The 19,297-nt window shown below is 39.0% G+C and overlaps 1 protein-coding gene across 3 annotated transcripts in view; it reads right to left on the reverse strand.

Annotated features, from left to right (window-relative positions):
* LOC122671912 (dnaJ homolog subfamily C member 16) overlaps positions 1 to 19,297 on the reverse strand; it is a 65,854-nt gene that overhangs the window by 12,957 nt on the left and 33,600 nt on the right. For 2 of the 3 annotated variants that reach the window (XM_043869396.1, XM_043869395.1), the window contains 4 exons: positions 9,100 to 9,170; positions 8,883 to 8,936; positions 7,236 to 7,378; positions 6,811 to 6,957 (listed from right to left, as the gene is read on the reverse strand). In XM_043869396.1, the coding sequence (XP_043725331.1) occupies positions 6,811 to 6,957; positions 7,236 to 7,378; positions 8,883 to 8,936; positions 9,100 to 9,170 (415 nt within the window). Of the gene's footprint in view, positions 1 to 6,806; positions 6,958 to 7,235; positions 7,379 to 8,882; positions 8,937 to 9,099; positions 9,171 to 19,297 lie in introns of all 3 variants that reach the window. The other variant, XM_043869398.1, reaches the window with a different exon arrangement.

Consider the following 19,297-nt stretch of genomic DNA (forward strand, 5'->3'; position numbering starts at 1 on the left):
GATAGAAACCTGGATGCGCGATGGTGTAAGTGTAGATCCTAACGCATAAAGCCACTACTCGATGCTGACACTATGTGGCTAGATAGGGAGCTTGAAGGTTCTTTTGGAGAGTATGATCCCACACCAGTTGATGTTGATGAGATATATCAAGAGCACAGTTGTCATGGCGTCGCCATATCGTCGCCATGGCAGCGCCATGGCGTCTTGGCGCTCGGGGTCTGTGCATATCGACCTATGCCATGGCGTCCTGTCTCTCTTTCCCTCCTCGATTTCTTCTTCCTGCCTCTCTTTCCCTCTTCGATTCTTCTTCTTTAATTTTTTGTTTCTTCCCCAACCTTAGACCCACTCCCTGCTTCCCAAAATCTCCTATTTTAGCCTTGGTTTAGTAACCTGCAACTAAGACATCTGCCTGATCTGATTTCAGATCTCACCATTCAGTTGCTAGTAGAATTTTGGAGCTATTTCTCGTTGGGATCGGCAGACCTTGGTCCTGTGATTTTGTTCCAGAAATTGCAGGGAGAATCATCTTCATAAGGAGTTTCCTCTGCTGGAACTACTCCAGTTCATCGCCTCGCTGCCTCTCTTTCTATCGTGTTATTGCAAGGTTGAAGAAGACATTAAGTCTTTAAAATTGCAAGTAAGGACAACTTATATTATTTATATAAAACCCCTTATATTCTCTATTGCTATTCTGTTTAACCCATTCAGTTTTCTCTTTAACTCCATTAAATTACAGTTCTGCCACTCCTTTACAACTTCAGAGTAATTACAATTCTGCCATTGCTCTTATAAATCTTGATTTATCTACTAGTTTGCCATTCAACTTTGGATTTAATTACAATTCTGCCATGGTCGGCATGATCGCCATGGCGGGCGACGTGTCGATATATCGATCAGACACCCCTCCACCGACTTGGATCGCCATGACGTCGTGACAACTATGATCAGGAGATCCACCAGGAGTCCTATCATGGCGTTAAGGCTAGTCCTATTTAGTTGGACCCAGATATAGACGAAGATGAAGAACAAATAGATCTTCATCTACGTCGCCATAGTGGACGCGGAAGCTAGTCGGGTGGTAGTAGTGGTGGTGGGGGAGGCCATCCAGGGACTAGCAGTGTACGTGGAGGCCAGTCGGGTGGTAGTAGTGATAGATGGGAGGTCGTCCAAGGACTTTCAGCATAGGTGGAGGACGGTCAGGTACGCCTATTGGAGGGGGTGGCCTTCCAAAGATTGGTAGGTGGCAACATACATGGAGGACTATCGGATACTAGTAGTGGAGGGGGAGGCCATACAGAGAGTAGTTGGTGTGCAGTCCATCCAAATAGTACTGGTAAAGAGGGAGGGCGTCCACTTAGTGGTGCGAGATATGGAAGCCGTCTGAGCGGGCTGAGTAGTAGTAATGGTACACATGGCCGTCAACACACGATGCAAAAATCGGAGCATTAGATTACGCGATCATAGTCACTCCATCATCAGATAAGCGATCGATAAAGGACCCATTTCCATCAATGGAGGCAAGTTATGACTCTGATGAGACGACGACGGATCCTTCTAATCACGATGGTGGAGACTACTGCAAACACACCGGAATGGCCTCAATGGCCTTTAGGAGAGACATGGTCAAGAGACGCAGCATATATTCAATGAGACATATAGATGGTATGTTGAAGAGCAGTGAGCAGAGGAAGGGGTGTATTCCATATATTGGGCAATCCAGGTCTGAGATGTTGCCACCAGACCATACACAGGCGTGGGATTCAAATTTTTTGAGTATCCACCTCCGTTGATGTATTCACCTCAGCTTGCCTATCCACTGCAGTTTCCTTACTCGGCTGAGTGACTAAGACGAGCTAAGGAAGCCACCGGTCACATGGAGATAGTTGTCAGACTATTGAGAGTGGCACGTGATCCTACATCCAGCAGTTCTAGGAGGTCATTCTAGTAGAGCTCCAGCAGCAAGACCCACCTCGATGGGATGATGATGACACCGACAGTCACCCATATGATGGATCACGACACTCAGTGCAAGGGTAGTATTAGTGTGGTATGTTTCATTTCATATTTCTTTCCATTATATGCATTATCAATTTGGTGAAAAAAATAAACTCTTACTCTATTTGTTGTTACATATTACAAGCTGATACGTTACATTAACATGGGATTATTGATGATGACCCAGGAGTAATTTGTAATATCATTATTTGTGTACTTGTGGAACGTATGGATGATATGCTATACTCTTGAATGCATCATTTTTTTATTTTTTTTTGGGAGAAAGAACGCTAATTGGTGTTGTGTCTGGGCGTGTACCTGCGCCCAGACACAGCCCGGCACGAAAAGACCGCCGCACCCCTGGAACTTTCCACCTTTCCAAGGGGGTGTGGCGGTCCTTTCGTGCCAGGCTGTGTTTGGGTGCAGGTACACGCCCACACACAACACCAGTTTGTGTTCCTTTTCCCTTTCTTTTTTCTTTTTCTTTTTTTACTTTTACACAACTTTTTCCAATTCCTTTTATATTCCATTACAAAATGTATGTGAGTAGGTAACTTTATTCCCTAGTATTTATTTTTTTTGGGTGAATTCCCTAGTATTTATTTATTTCTATTAATAAATCTTCCTAACCTTTTTAGAATACTTTCTACAATTTTTCACAAAATATGTATTCATTTTTCATTTGCATTTTAATTATAAATAAAATAGTATATATTTTTCATATTGTTTTGATTAATATCATATATGTATTTTTATCTATTTTAAGAATATTTTACACATTCATTGCACTTTTTTATGTATTTTATCCAATATTCCACCAAAAATTAATTTTCGACTTTTATTTCGCTCATTGTGATTTTTCCAATTTTCAGAATTTTTTTTTTTTTTTTTGTTTTGGGTAATTTGTATACCATTTTATTAGTTTTTTTACCGATCATGCCCGATCCAAGAACTGATCCCATCTAGTCTGTCTTTTCCACCTTTTTGGACCAATCCGGCCCGATACAGGGAAATCTAGATTGGTATCGGCCAAGACTGATCACTTATCTGATACCGATTCCTGAAACCCTGATCATGAAAGATTTCATGGAGGATATGGTTTTAGAGAAAGGAATGAGGGAACTTCAGTTTTAGACTATGTTGTGGCTTATGATTTGTCCATAGTAAACACATACTTCGAAAATAGAGGGGAACATTTAGTAACATTCAAAAGTGGGCAAAATAGTAGCCAAATAGATTTCTTTCCAACTAGAAGGGCTGATAGTTTATTATACAAATAATGTAAGGTTATACTAGGAGAGAGTCTAACCACGCAACATAGATTAATGGTCATAGATATGTGTCTTAAAACGCCGAATCATAAGAAATATGAGATTATTTTACCTAGGATAAGATGGTGGAGCATAAAAGAAGAAAACTTAAAAACATTTACTGATAAATTAGTCAAACAAGGAAGGTGGGACTTTAATGGAGACATTAATATGATGTGAAATGAGATGAGTATTTGTATTAAGAACATTGGTGAATGATTCAAAATGAATCTAAACGAAAACAGCATGCATCTAGGGAAACTTGGTGGTGGGATGATCAGCCATGAAAGCTGAGAAATCTAGTTTTAAGACATGGTAAAGGACTAAAAATGAAGAAGCTTTAAAAAGATTTAAAGTTATTAGAAATGAAACTAAGAAGATTGTGGGAAAAGCAAGGACTAGGAAATACAAGGATATTTATAACAATTTGAGCACAAAGGATGGGGGAAAATATATCTATAAAAAGCTAAAATTAGGAAAAGGAAGAGTAGAGATTTCAACGATGTTAGATGCATTAAAAGTGAGGATGATAAAATATTAAAAAGTGATGAGCATATTAAAGAGAGATGGAAAAAAACATATTTCTACAACTTACTAAATGATGACAATATGATTTAGAGTGTTTTAGAAGGTTGCAAGAACCATCAAGAAACCACAAGTCTTTAGATATATGGGAAGGCAACAAGTCTAAATGGGGTTCCAATAGAGGTGTGGAAGAACCTAGGAATCTATGGATTCTTGACTAAATTTAATAAAATTACGAGCACAAGACAAATGCCAAATGAATGGAGGAGAAGCATTGTGGTTCCGATTTATAAAAGTGAGGGTGATACTCAAAGCTGTAATAGCTATAGAGGCATAAAACTTATGAGTCATACTATTAAATTAGGGGAGAGAGTAATTGATACTCGTTTGAGACAAGAAACTAATATTAAGGATAACCAATTTGGTTTTATGCCAAGAAGATCAACTACATAAGCTATTTATTTACTAAGGAAACTAATGGAAAGATTTAGAAAATGTAAGAAGGATCACCACATAATCTTTATTGACCAAGAAAAAGCTTATGATAGAGTCCTTAGAGAGTTAATTTGGCAAGTATTAGAGAAGAGAAGTGTTTCAAGAAAATATGTGGATATAGTTAAAGATATGTATAATGGTATGGTGACTAGTGTAAGAACTGTGGGGGAACAAGGTAGTGAATTCCCAATTACAATTGGGTTAGATCAAAGATCAGCTTTAAGCCCATATTTGTTTATGCTAATCATAGATGAATTGACTAGAGACATTCAAAATCAGAAGATATTTTTTTGGTGAGCCCATATATGTTTTTTGTTGATGATATTGTTTTTGCAAATGAAACAAAAGTAGGGATAAATGCCAAATAGGAATTATGGAGATCAACCATGGAATCAAAAGGTTTTTAAGATAAATAGAACAAAAACAGAATATGGTGCGTAACTCTAGTAACAATAGCACTGATAATGAGGTAGTGAAGATTGATGATAGGGAGATACCGCAAAGTGAATATTTTAGGTACCCAGGCTAAATCATAAATAAAGAAGGAGAAATAGAGGATAATGTAGCACAAAGAATTAAAATAGGATGGATGAAGTGGAGAGATGTGTCCGGAGTATTGTGTAATTGACGAATTCCTTTAAAACTTAAAGGAATATTTTATAGGACAATCATACGACCAGAAATGATGTATGGAGCTGAATATTGGGTAGTAAAGAAACAACATATAGATAAACTTAGTGTAGCTGAGATGAGGATGTTGAGATGGATGAGTAGTAAAACTAGAAAGGATAAAACAAGGAATGAACAAATTAGAACTAAATTAGGACTAGCTCTAATACATGATAAGCTGTCAGAAAGCCGTTTGAGATGGCATGGACATGTGCAACGGAGGTCTTTAGATGCTCCAGTACGAAAGAGTGATTTGATTCAGATTGAAAGAGCAAAAAGAGTCAAGGCTAGGCCTAAATTGACTCAAGGAAAAGTGATGAGGAAAGACATGCATAGCTTAGGCCTTGTAACAAGTATGGCTTTGAATAGAGCTGACCGGAGGGAAGGGATCCATGTAGCTGACCCCATTTAGTTGGGATAAGGCTGAGTTGGGTTGTTGAGTTGTTGTATGTAGAATGGAGAGAGATTTATTCCTCTCTAGCTCATTCTCCCAAACTTACTCCTCTTTCCTTTCGATCTCTCCTTCTCTTTCTTCTCTTCTCTTCTTCTTCTCCATCCCCCTTCTTCCTTACTTGGGCTCAACCTACAACTGAACTGTTTTGCTGTTCCTCCTTTTTTTTTTTTTTTTTTTTTTTGTCTTGTTTTGTCAAATCATCAACACATATCAGGGTCTCAAGTTCAGTCATAACAAATGTCTTGGTCAACACAAGCATAAACTTAACAGCCACTAGGATGAAACGTAAATAATTCAGATGAGCTACACCAAGCAAAGGTTGTCATTACACAGAAGGATTCTAGCTGAACAAACTTTATGTTCCTCTGCCATCAATAACACAATGCCAAGGGCTATGGCCTATGATAAGTGATTCCTCATTTTCAAGAGTAACTTAACATATAAGCCACCTGGGTGAAATGTCTAGGACACAGATGTGTGCCATCTATCTGCTGCCAGTTCTTGCCTGCTTTTTAAATTGAGGTATATTTACTCAAATTGTGGCAACATATAATATCATAATATAGGACATGAACAAAAAAGGTGGGGCCCACTGAGGGGCCATTTATGGTCTATTTTATTATTCCAAGTCCAGGAACATGTCCATTTGGAGGGACTGTGGGACATTAGCTTTGTTTTTTCTGTATCTTTTGGTAATTTATTTTTTCTTTCGTCAAAATTTTAATTGACCAGACCAGTCACTAAAATGTAATCAACATTCAACACTCAACAGCTAGGAAGAAGGTGGCGCACGTGTTTGTCCTCATGTGCAATATATTTCTGAAGGAACTTGCAGACTGCAAAACCTATTCTCTACTGGAGATTTGAGTGCCTGATTTTTTTTTTTCTTTCCGCTTTTAATTCTGCAAAATCTCATTCAACCTTCAACCATTTGATTTCAAAAGTTTTAAGTCTAACATGCCTCAATTAGTTTTTTGAGGAGCTACATACACAGCTCATACCTCCAACACCTTTCTTTATAACAAAACTTAACATGCTTTCAAAATTTTTAAGTTGAACACGCCTCAATTAGTTCAATTAAAATTCTAGTTCCAATTAACATTAGAACCTAGCACAATTTTGCCTACAACTTGAACCCTACCTTGCTGAGCTGATTTTCAGATGACACATGCTACCCACATTGTCTGTTAATATGTAGCACTTCAGTTTTTGTTACTCATTAGCTATTTCTTGATTGGGTGGCACCAAATCACATGCATTAGACTCCAACTATGCAATATTGACCATTTCCAATTTTGTGAATGTTAGTCCAGAAACTAAGAGGTAAAAGGATTTATTATGTTCAGTGGATGAAAAACTCACTTTTTGCTCTTCACCATCAAGCCATGTAAATGTTAATCGTTTCTTTTTTAATGCTTCAGCAGCTGGTATTGAAGACGTAAAAAGATCATTGTTGGCCGCAGTAGACTTGACATCATTTCTTAACATGTCTTGGACCCTGCGCATAGTCTATGAGAATTTAAGAAATGCATAAATTGTAAGTTTTCGTTAGACAGCATAGGCAATTGCAACATACACAAACACTACATAACTATTATCATGAGGGTAGAATTTTAGCATGGTGTCAGATCCCAAGTTTTTATGGATTCCTTCTCCCTTACCGATAAAATCAAGTTAAGAAACTTAAAAAGAATTCATTAAATCCAATGATGCAACCATATAATAATTGCAAAAAGTTTAAAGGTGAGTTCAAGGTTAGTAAATTCATTTAAATAAAGTGGACTTACTTCACGCATTTTGTTCAGCTCCATGCTTAGCCTCCCAGCAAGAATCACACAGTACCAAGTTGTGGTATCATTTCCAGCACGAGAATAGGCTCTTGCATCACAGCCAAGCTCCATTGAAGTTACGCTCCTTAATTGGGGAAGATCTGGAAAACAGAAACTTGCTAAATAAATCCCACAAGGTAGCTTCATTCAGACCCATAAATCCACATTATATGTGGGTCAGCTATGTGAATCCCTCTGATGCAGAAAAATCACAGAAGTGGGTTTATTTTAGTGGAAATAAACCTGGGGCTGAGTTACAAATGTGTTGGGTCTTTGGTCCAATGGATTTTTGTTGCCACTTTGCTAGGCCCAAAATATGGGTAGGAATACAGGATTTATTAGTCAAGTTGGGTTCATAGTAGTTGTTTTCTTTTTCCCTTTTTATTTATTATTTTATCTTATCTTAAGTTGGAATAGGCTTGATATTAGCAATCCAGCTTATCTCCATCTTATCTATATCTCAATAGTCAGTCTTTTAGCAAGATACGCTTTGTTTTTTTCTTATTTTCTTCTGGATAAGGTTATCTATACTCATGTCTGAATGTTATTCTACTGGGGTAAGCTCACATTATAAATAGATGTAAAGGCCATACACCTCTCAAAACTATTTGAAGTAATTTATCAATTCTGTTTTCTGAAGTTTTACCGTTGTGGATTCAGTAGCGTGCTTGGAGGATTCCAAAGGACGGCTAAGGTGGATTCCTTGATGGAAGAGTGGATTCTCTTCACAGGGTTTGATAGATTCCAAAACCACTGCAGGTAGATCCTGCCCTATTATTCCATCTATCTATTTTATTCTTCATTTACAGCACCTCTATTTTTTCACTCAATTTTTTGGTTTGTTCCCCTGTTCTGCTATCCTGTTAAAACTGGTCCCTTGCTGGATTTTCTGGTTCAGGATTAGTATTCATTGCCCTCTCCCTATTACTCCCTGATACATGGCTCTTGAAAAAGACCAGGAAAAAATCCAGTTGTTAACTTGATTAAGAAAACCTCCCAGATCTGTGATAATGCAAGCAAAAGCTTGGCATTGGCTGCGTTTGAACCATAAATCTCCACCATGTAAGATTGGCTTAGTATCAAAATCCAGAAAAGAAGTGCAATCAAGCCAAGCTCCAAACTCCCTAAGGGGGTGCACTTGGACCTTATTTGAGCTACATCACACCTAATTGTACAACGAAAGCCATAGGATGCATCTCATTTGTTCTAAGATGTGTAAACTATGCAAATCACCTGTCACCCTGGACTTTTGAAAACCTAATTGCTTACTGAATTTGTATAGGCCATTGCTATTGTAATTTGAGCCTGATATATCCAATAGATCAATACCCAACCTCAAATATCTAAGATCCAAACAAACCCTAAAAATTTAATCCATATACAGCCCCTGTAAACAGAAATTGTTATTACTTAGTTCCAATCAGACAAAAAAAAAAAATTAAATAATTATTTCAACCCAGTACTAAGCAGTACTCATAGAAAGATCTTTTATAAAAAAGGGTGAAGTAACTAAATCACAAGATAACGCAATAAATGAGCAGTGACGCCAGGCTATTACATTCATTAACATAATAATGTAAGGACTTCAAAGAGTAGTGTGACCACCTTGATATTTATTTTGTTCTACGATATTTAGAAACTCTGAACTGTTGATGGCTCCTGCCATTTAAAAGAAAAAATATATATATATTTATCACAATGCAGGAAACTTGCACCAAGATCTTCTATGAGCTCAAAGAAAGAGAACAAGGGAAACAAAAATAGATTATATTTTTTTTCCCGTGGGGGGGGGGGGGGGAATTCAAGGGATAGATTAGCTTGCCATGGTGCACAACAGGTTTGACACCAGGATCCTTCAGAAACACAACAGCAGGGGCAGACTCCACCTCAAACCTATCATTATTGGTTAAAAAAATTAGATAAATTATAATTCATCCATATTATGACTAAATCAAAGATGGTGGGAAGATATACCGACTGTTGAAAGATTCTTTTGATCAAGTATCACTAGTGTTTCTATGTAAGCGATATTTGACCAAAAGTTGGCATCACAAATTAATCATAAGAAAAAGACTAGAGGAACATAAGGCAGAAAAAGAATTATAATATTAACTTTTAATTGCTAAGATGATAAGTTTCCAGAATATTACATGTACAAGTCGAAAACTTGATTTGTGGCAAGTTAATAAGAGTGAAGGAGGTCTACTTGCTTCTCAGATATGAATGTTTGATTATGGACTGCTCTGTGTTTTGTATGATAATTAAATGTTTGGTGTTTGGTAGTTTGAATGAGTTTCAGTGGAGTTGAATGAGATTCAATGAAAGGTATGTGGATATCTTTAGAGTTTTTGGATTTATGAAAAGTGGTTTCTTAAGTAAATCCATCCCCCCCACCACAAAAAAAATTTGTGAGTCATGGGCGCTATATGAAGTTTACGGGAAAAAATATTTGTTTGAAGGATTAATTACATCCCTCCTCCACCAACAAAAAAATTGGTTGTTAAGCTGGAATTGAACACATGACAACTAAATTATATGGCAGTAATTTAATACGAATGTGGGCAGGTGCTATCAAGGTTCAAGTATACAGAATCGGACATGGGATCAGCCTCCACCGATTCGGATCGGAACCAGTCAGAATCAGTTCAGAATCGGTCAGAACAATAGAAACTGGAATTGGGAAGAAGCAAAGATTTCCCAAAATCTTTGAATTTTTTTTTTTTTAATTCAACAACCTGGGAGATCATGCTAAAGAGATAAGTCTCATTAATTTTCTGCTATTTTATTGACTAAAAGAAGGAAACAATGGCAAACAATGAAGATCAAACATGAATAATGGGTGAGTCAAAAGAGGGTTACAAGAATCGGCTGGAATAAGAATCAAGCTCAGCCAATCCCTTGGTTCGAATTGGGCAATTCACCAATCTGATTCCAATTCCTCAAACCAGCGCTGCTATTGACCCTTTACATGAGTTCGATTGCGTTCATAAGGGCATTTATGCCCAATAGATAGGATCATAGGAGGAGGAAATGAGGTATAAATCCAACAGTCCAAACCTTGATATCACTGTGCTACGAGTAATATACTAGTATTCTGTTTTTTTTTTTTTTTTTTTTAATATACTAGTATTCTGTCAATTGCCAAATTATATTCCCATTGTACTACAAAATATACAAATAATAATAATAATAAATGAATCAGAGAATCCCTAAAATCATGACTAACAATCATGAGGTACACCATAAATAAGGCAATCACTCCTCCAACCAACCCCCTCTCACAAAAACAAAATCAAATATGGTTCTTTGCATTTGTTAAATTTTCTAGCTGCTGTTATTATGGTCAATTCTGTTTTAACAGCATTTTATTATTTTAATGATCATGAGGAGCTGTTAACATATTTGAAAGTTTCGCAAAATATCTCGGTAACTTTGAACAATATACAAGATCTACAGTTTTTCAGTTGAAAATTCAATCCATTTCGTTCACTTCGCTGGTTTCGACAGAAACGGTTGCGAAAACTTGGGTTCTTTTTTTGGCCAAATCAATTCCATACAAGTGTGGAACAAGTTGTTGGGCAGCAGTGGAATGAATCAATCCCATACAAGTGTGGAACAAGTTGTTGAGCAGCAGTGGAACGCAACAGAAGTGACGATTTTGCTGCATTTGTGGAAGATTCCTAATGCATATTTTAGTTGTTTTTCATTGATTTATGTGTTCTAGCACTAAATTTGTGTGGAATAGGCCATATTAGTGAATGTATATAGCAGCGTACAGCATATCCTACCAACCTAGGATCCGAAGTCAAACTACCATTTTGGGTATGTGTTTTTTAAATCCAAGGGTTCCACTATGTTTAGAGGGCCTAGAATAGGGATTTCTAGAATTTCAGGATCTAATTTGGGCATTTGGGCCTCAAATCCAACCACCGAAATCTTCCAGGTTTCAACAACAATTTCACAGTTTCATGAAATATTTAGACTAGGCTTGAAACCGAAACCTGGAACTATGGTTATTAATAAATTTCTCAAACTGCTATAAATCCTGCTCTTAACAGTTAAGTTTGAACAGATTTCATGACAAATTCTTAAACCATTTTGTGAGATAAATCAGTATTTCCTGCTGGTTATTTTCTTTTGTTTTCTAATAGGTCATACTATGAAATTATGCAAGAGGATTATTGAAACCCACTTGAGACAAGAAATTACTATTACGGGAACCAATTTGGTTTTATGCCAGGAAGATCCATGACAGATGCTATCTACTTACTTAGGAGCCTTATGGAATGATTTAGAAATTACAAGAAGGATCTCCATATGGTCTTTATTGACCTAGAAAAAGCTTATGACAGAGTCCCTAGTTAATCTGGCAACTGGCAAGTACTAGAGGAGAAGTATTTCAAATAAATATGTGAACATAATTAAAGATGTATATAATGGCGTGGTGACTAGTGTAGGTACTATGGGGGATAATGGAGGGCCGGTATGAAAGAAGGGGATATCTGAGAAAAAATAAGAGTTGCAGGGGAGAAAGAAATGCATAAGAAGGAGGGAGGGGGAAGAAGAGTGCACACACACAGCCACACAGGCTACTCCAACCAAAACTCAACTATTCCATTCTATTCACTCTGCCTAATACATTGGTTACAAGCATATAAATAAGAAAATAAAAGACTTAAACAAGGAAACAACTACTCTAGGACTCTTAACCCAAAAAAAACTTAAAACTTACTAAAACTTGTCCTATGTATCCTACCCAAATTAAAGATCTCCTTGCATAATTATCCCAATAAAATCCTAAATATCCTAATAGCCCAAAGACTCAAGTTGGACCCGGTTCATCTCCATCCTGGGTTCCCAAACGGGTTTGGGTCGGCACAAGGTAGTGCACCTGCATCAATTCCTCCTGGTGTTGAGAAAAACTAGCCCACGAGTTTTGTAAAACGAGAGAATCAGTACCACTCGATCGGCATCTACAAACATCAGCTTTGATATGGCGATGATCCAGCGCATCTCATGATCAACTGTCACGATCTTCTGTTGGTCGTTAGCAAACGATATCTCTTCGATGGGAATTTGATCGCGGGATTTCACAATTGAAATCGGACCGTCGATCAATTCTTCAACTTTAACCTTGATCAGACCGTTCACTTTAGCTTGATCATCACTTTCGTTGTCCATCTCTGATCCGCTTTCGGAAGATTCTATCATACTTGACACCGTATCATAGAACTGGTTATTATTATTGGCAAGCTCCCGAAAACCTGTCTTCAAATTAAAACGTTTTGTTTGCAATTTACGGAACCCATCTCTAATCAAAAGGAGTAAATTGTATCAATCAACCTCCATGATGTAGTGGGTTTATGATAACAATGGCAGAATTGTAACTTATTGGACTGCAAACTAAAGAAAAGAAGTCTAGTGTAACATGTTGGTGGGGAGGGGTAAACTTGGAAGTGAATAAGGAAAAAAAAAAAAAAGACAAACTAGAATATGGATAGAAGGGAGGGCAATTCTGGAAAAGAAAAAAATGCAACACTTAAAACAAAGTAGGACGTAAGGAGGGGGTAATATGAGAAATAGGGCGTTTTAAAAGATACTTGTCGTGGGATGGGAGCCCCTGGGAGGAGTGAAAGACAGGGTTCGACTGGGAGTTGGAGTCTACCAGCGAAGAGGACAGAAGTTGACTTGGAAAGGGAGGATCAAACAGCGGTTGGAGGAGTTCAACTCGCACTTGGACTTAAGCAAAAGATGGCGACGGAATGTTGCAAAACAATACATGTTGCATATCAGGTAGAAGAAAGTTTGAAACGGTCTTACACTCGAAGGAATTTTCCAAATACTTTTCCTAGGGGTAACAATTATAGTCAACAACAGTCTATCCCCCAGGAAAAATCATGCAGTAAATCACAGGCTACCGGTTCATTTATGGTATCTACACGGCCTAATCGGCCATATTCTCCACCTCAGTGTGATTCTGACATGGCATCTTCATGACCCACCTGACCGTATTCTCCACCTCAACGTGGTTACGACAAATCTTCATTGATAAAGTCTCATCGGCCCCTCAATGTCGAAGCTCAAGTCATGAAGTAGTCTCTTCAGCCATATAAGTTCACACACTCCATGAGCCATAGCTCTAAACTCTGCCTCGGCACTGGATCTAGCAACAACTGGTTGTTTCGTGCTCCTCCAGGTAACTGGATTACCACCCACAAAAGTACGATACCCAGAAGTAGATCTCCTGTCCGAGGTTGAACCAGCCCAATCAGCCTCTATGTAGCCTTCGATCTGCAAATGGTCATGTCTAACAAATAGAAGACCTTTTCCTAGACAGGATTTTAGGTACCTAATGATGCGATAATACCGCATCCAGATGTCCACTCTTGGGAGCATGCATGAACTGACTCACCACTCCAACTGCATAAGAGATGTCTGGCCGAGTCAAGGAGAGATAGTTTAGTTTCCCAACTAATCTTTGATACTTGCCTGCATCTATGAGAGGAGAACCTCATTCATCACCAAGCTTGTGATTCGGATCAATGGGAGAGGTTGTTGGTTTACACCCCAACATTTTTGTCTCCTTCAGAAGGTCTAAGACAAATTTCCTTTGCAGATATTGATTCCTTTCCTTGATCTAAATACTTCAATACCCAAGAAGTACTTCAAGAGCCCAAGGTCTTTGATCTCAAACTGTTTAGCCAGAAAAGACTTCAATCTATTTATCTCAACAACATCATTCCCAGTGACTACAATGTCATCAACATAGATAATGAGAGCTGTGATTGTGCCATCTCCTCTCCTGATAAACAAGGTGTGGTCAGCTTGACACCGGGAATACCCATTCTTCAGAATGGCTTGCCTAAATCGGTCAAACCAGGCCTTAGGTTACTACTGCTTGAGGCCCTAGAGAGCTTTCTTCAAGAGACACACTTTCCCTTCAGCTGAGGGACACTTAAAGCCACGTGGGGGCTGCATGTATACTTCTTCTGCTAAGTCTCAATGAAGGAATGCATTCTTCACATCTAATTGGTACATTGGCCAATCTTTATTGGCAGCCACTGAAAGGAGCACCCTAATTGAGTGATGCTTGGCTACTGGGGCAAAAGTCTCTTGGTAATCGATGTCATACACTTGACTATACCCTTTTGCAACCAGTCGAGCTTTGTATCTTTCCATTGTACCATCTGATCTATACTTGATGGTATAAACCCATCTGCACCCAACCGGAGTTCTCCCCCTAGGAAGATCAACAAGTGTCCAAGTACCATTCTTCTCCAGAGCCTTCATTTCCTCAGACATTGCTTACATCCATTTGGGATCATCTAAGGCCTCAATAACATTTTTGGGAATAGAAGAAGACTTAAGGGCAATGGAGAAGGCAATACTGGTAGGAGGAATAGAGTCATAGGAAACAAACTAGGCTATAGGGTTAGTATAGGCTCTCTTCCCCTTTCTCATAACAATGGGAAGATCTAACTTAGAAGGAGAGTTGTTACCTGACTGGGGAGGATGAGTCTGAGGATGTGGATCCAAAACGGGGGCTGCTTTCCTTTTCTCTTCAAACATTCACCTCTTTTGAATATAACATCTTTGAATCTTTCTTTGTGGTCTTTTTTCCTGCTAGCATCACCACCACTACTAGCATCAATATCAACAACACCATCAGCATCAACACCATCAACAACCTCCACTTCTTTTATATTTTCCAATATCAAATAGGAATAGGGAAGTGGAGGTAGGCAAGGGAGATAAAAAAGAAATGACATCAGCATCCTGTTCACTTCTAGTAATGCTCTCCCCCTAAAGAGGATGCTGAGGAGAAGAAAAGAAGGAAATAGACTCAAAGAAGGTAACATCTTTCGAGAGAAGTCACCTTCGGGAAGAAGGGTGGTAGCATTTATACCCTTTTGTTGAATCAGAGTAGCCCAAGAAGATGCACTTGAGGGCTTTGGGATCAAGTTTGGTGCGGGCTGATATGTTGACATGAACATAACAAACACAACCAAACACTTTTGGAGGCAAGGAGAAGACTGATGATTGAGGAATAAGAAGAGCTAGAGGAGATTTGGAGCCAAGAAGGAGAGATGGCATCCAGTTAATAAGGCAGCAGTAAGAAGTGCATCAGACCAAAAGGTCTTAGGCACATGCATACCAAAGAGAAGACTTCTGGTGAGTTCCAACAAGTGGCGGCTTTTTCTCTCAACCATCCTATTTTGTTGAGGGGTGTCAACACATGCCAGTTGATGGATGATGCCATGATCAGTGAAGAACTGTTGGACCCATACACTCACCCCCCTTATCAGACCTAACAATTTGAATTTGAGTACTAAACTGAGTAACAATAAGTTGATAAAAATGCTTGAAAGCATCATAAACATCACTTTTGTGTTTCAACAAAACAGTCCAAGTGGACCTAGAATAATCATCCACAAATGAAACAAAGTAACGAAATCCAAACAAAGAAGTAGTGGGCGAAGGTCCCCAAACATCAAAATGAACAAGAGAAAAAGGTGTTGTAGATTTATTTCCACGATAAGGATAACATGTTCGACAATGTTTAGCAAAAATACATGGTTCACACTGAAAAACATAAGAAGGAAAAGAAGTAAACAAATGGGGTAACTGTCTCCTCATAACAACAAAAGAGGGATGACCCAAATGTCGATGCTAAAGCATTATAGACTCCAAAGTACTACGGTCACTCCGACCACAAACATAAGCTGCAGCAGTAGAGGAACCAGGTAATTATGGTTCCAGAAGATAGATTCCTCCTTTCTCAATCCCACTGCCAATAACCCTCTTTGTCCCCAAATCCTAAAAAAGACAATAGGAAGGAAAGAAAGTGACACAACAATTCAAGGTTTGGTTAGATGACTCACTGGTAGTAGGTTAGTAGCAAAATCAAGGACATGAAGGACAAACTCAAGAGAAATAGAAGAAGTAACTCTCACATTACCCTTACCAGAGACAGAAGAAAGGGAACCATCAGCAACCCTTACCTTATCCCGGCCAAAGCAAATGGAATAAGAATCATAAAACTATGACATACCAGTCATGTGGTCGGAGGCTCCAGAGTCACTGACTCAAGTGGGAGCAGTAGAAGGTGCAGACAAGACCTGCAGAGCTGAGGCAGAAGCAGCTAACCCTCTAGGGGTAGAGCTAGTAGGGGAGTGGCCAAGGTGTAACATCAACCGGCGGAAGGTTACAATATCATCCTGTGAAAGGGAATCAAGAGCAGACTGGGGTCCAGATGGCTCAGTCTCAGATGTCACAGAGTGAGCCCTAGCTCCCCCTTGCTTGCCACTAGATGAACCACCACGCACACCAGAGGGCTGCCCATGAAGGTCCCAATACCTGTCCTTAGTGTGCCCCAGTTTTCCACTGTAATCACATTTAAATCTTTCACGATAATCTCCACGAGTTGACCCTTGGCCTTTCTCCCCAATTTTACAGTCTTTGTGGGAGCTAGAAACAAGAGCAGATCGCTCCATTGATGGTGCAGTATCCATGGTTGCTCTCCTGGTTTCCTCACTTTGCAAGTAACTACATGCTTCATCCAAGGATGGAAAGGGAGACCTCCCTAGGATCTGCAGGCAAATAGGATCATACTCTGGATTGAGCCCACCAAGTAGAGAGAAGATCCTTTCAACTTCCTGATTCTTGTAGACCTTGACTTCATCCTCAGAGTTAGACAGTCGAAGATACCTGTAGTGATCATATTCCTGTCACAGGCTGATAACAGTATTGTAGTAGTCAGAGATGCTTTGTTCCCCTGTTTCATATTGATGACCTTTTGGTGGATTTGGTACACCTTTGCATAGTCACCAACTCGATCAAAGGTCCTAGTGATACTATCCCACATCTCCTTTGCAGTCTCATTGTCCATAAATCTCCTACTAATCTCAGGTTTCATGGAGAAGACCAACCAAGTCATAACCGTGAAGTTCTCAGTGTCCCACTTCAAGTATCCTGGATCAGTAGTGGCAGGCTCCTTAATAGAGCCAGTAATATACCCCAACTTTCCCCTACTTCGAAAGGACATCTTCACAGAACGGGACCAATACAAGTAGTTGATATTGTCCATCTTCACAATAGAGATTTGGGTGTTGGGGTTATCAAAAGAAGCCATAGTGGGGAAGCCACCAATCAAACTGCTAGCCGGAGCTGGTCCACTGACCTCAAAACTACTCCTAGATACGGTAGACATAATGTGTAGACACTTCAACAAGCAATATAGTGTTCTACTCAAATGGGTAGTACACTCAACCCAAACAAAGGAGGCAAACCAGCAAACAAGTAGCTCCAAACAACCAAATCAACCCGACATAGAGCAAGTGTATAGGAAGCAAGAGCTTGTAAAACATCAACCAAATCACTCTAACACCCAATAGCCTTCATTCCATAGCAACCAGTAGGCAAATAACTCCAAATCAACCAAACCAAACTACCACTTCATGTTCATTAACTAATAAACATTCATTTTCCCATAAAAGGTCAAATAGTGGGCAAAAAACAGTGCTGTCAATACCTGTACAGCAGCAAAAGAGAGAGCAATACTCTCCAATCTTCCCCCTTCAAGAACCAAGCTCTTAGGGCTTCAAAAGAGAACTTCTAGGCGACTCAAATGGGCCTAGCTTCAAGGCAAAACAATCTGCCAAGGGGCAGAATCGAAACTGGAACAGAGAGAAGCTGGCAGAAATCCTGGGTTTTCTTCCCAGGCTGCAATGCAGTTTCTACCAAGAAGCATTCCTTTCAACATTCAAGTGTTTGGGGGTCTGAAAGAGGACCCCTAGGCGATTCAGATGCACAGGGTCTCATTCCAGATGGTGAAGAGATAAGGCAGAATCGAAAAAAATCCCTCCAAAGGTTGGTGGTAACTTGGTAGCTGCCTTCTACTGCTTCAATCCACTGCAGCAGCTCCTAAACTCTCTCCATATGAGTTTGGTTTGAAGAGTATAACTCCAAAGAGTGTATAATGTGTATTATCTCACATATTACAGCCTCTAATGGAACCCTATACCTTGTTAGGGTTCCAAAGAAAGGTGAAGACCACAACTGAGCCTAGTCGATTCTCAAACCAGAGATGCTAGTTCTGATACCAAGTTAAATCTTTAGATGGATCTTTCCTAGTGAGAGCATCAAAGGTTCAACAGCTAGGAGAGGAAGAAGAGAAGACACAATCGATTTTGTGTATTGAGAGATTCTCAACACACACATATTCACTTCACTAAAGTACTTTCATGAATTATACAGACCTCCCAAGAAAGGTAAACAGAAAGAAAGAAAGAAAGAAGAAAATACAACTTAGTCATGTCTTATAATAAGACAACGACAGAACTACTCTTATACAAGATATTCTAATAACTCTAACACTTATATCAAGTATGACCTCGGATAGAGCTGATTAGAGGGCAAGGATCCATGTAGCCGACCCCATTTAGTTGGGATAAGGCTGAGTTGATGTTATTGCACTCTTAAATCTGTTTGTCTGAAGTTTATTCTTGGGGGGGAGACCCAGTTAAATGTTTAAAACCGTATTTGATTCACTTATCACAAATCGATTAAGACACAAAATTAGAGAATGAAAGTCTCTTCTTCCAACTGACAAAGTATTTCCTTTTCGTACATGGTTTTTTCAGTTACCTTGGCTCTTTGTTGGCCTACTATGGCTTCATTCATATCAATAGTTTTCATTGTTTAAAGTATTATCCCCTTCAATTCAAATAAGAGGAAAATTTCTCGATCCATCACTTTCTATATGATTATATGACAAGCAAGGATCAAACCAAAATATTTTGCGAAACCACCAGATTTCAGTTGAAACTCTGCACATTTCGGTGGTTGGTTTCATTTGACCATTTCGGTGGTCAAATGGATATAATTTAACCCAAAACTTCATGAAGACCCTAATTAAGCATCCCGAAACACAATGGAACTTTTAGATTGTTAAAAAAACACACTCAAAATGTTAGTTTGGTTTCGTACCCTAGGTTGGCCGTGTAAGGCCCTTCGCTGTA

The sequence above is a fragment of the Telopea speciosissima genome, chromosome 8 (genome assembly GCF_018873765.1).
Source record: "Telopea speciosissima isolate NSW1024214 ecotype Mountain lineage chromosome 8, Tspe_v1, whole genome shotgun sequence".
NCBI lineage: Eukaryota > Viridiplantae > Streptophyta > Magnoliopsida > Proteales > Proteaceae > Telopea > Telopea speciosissima.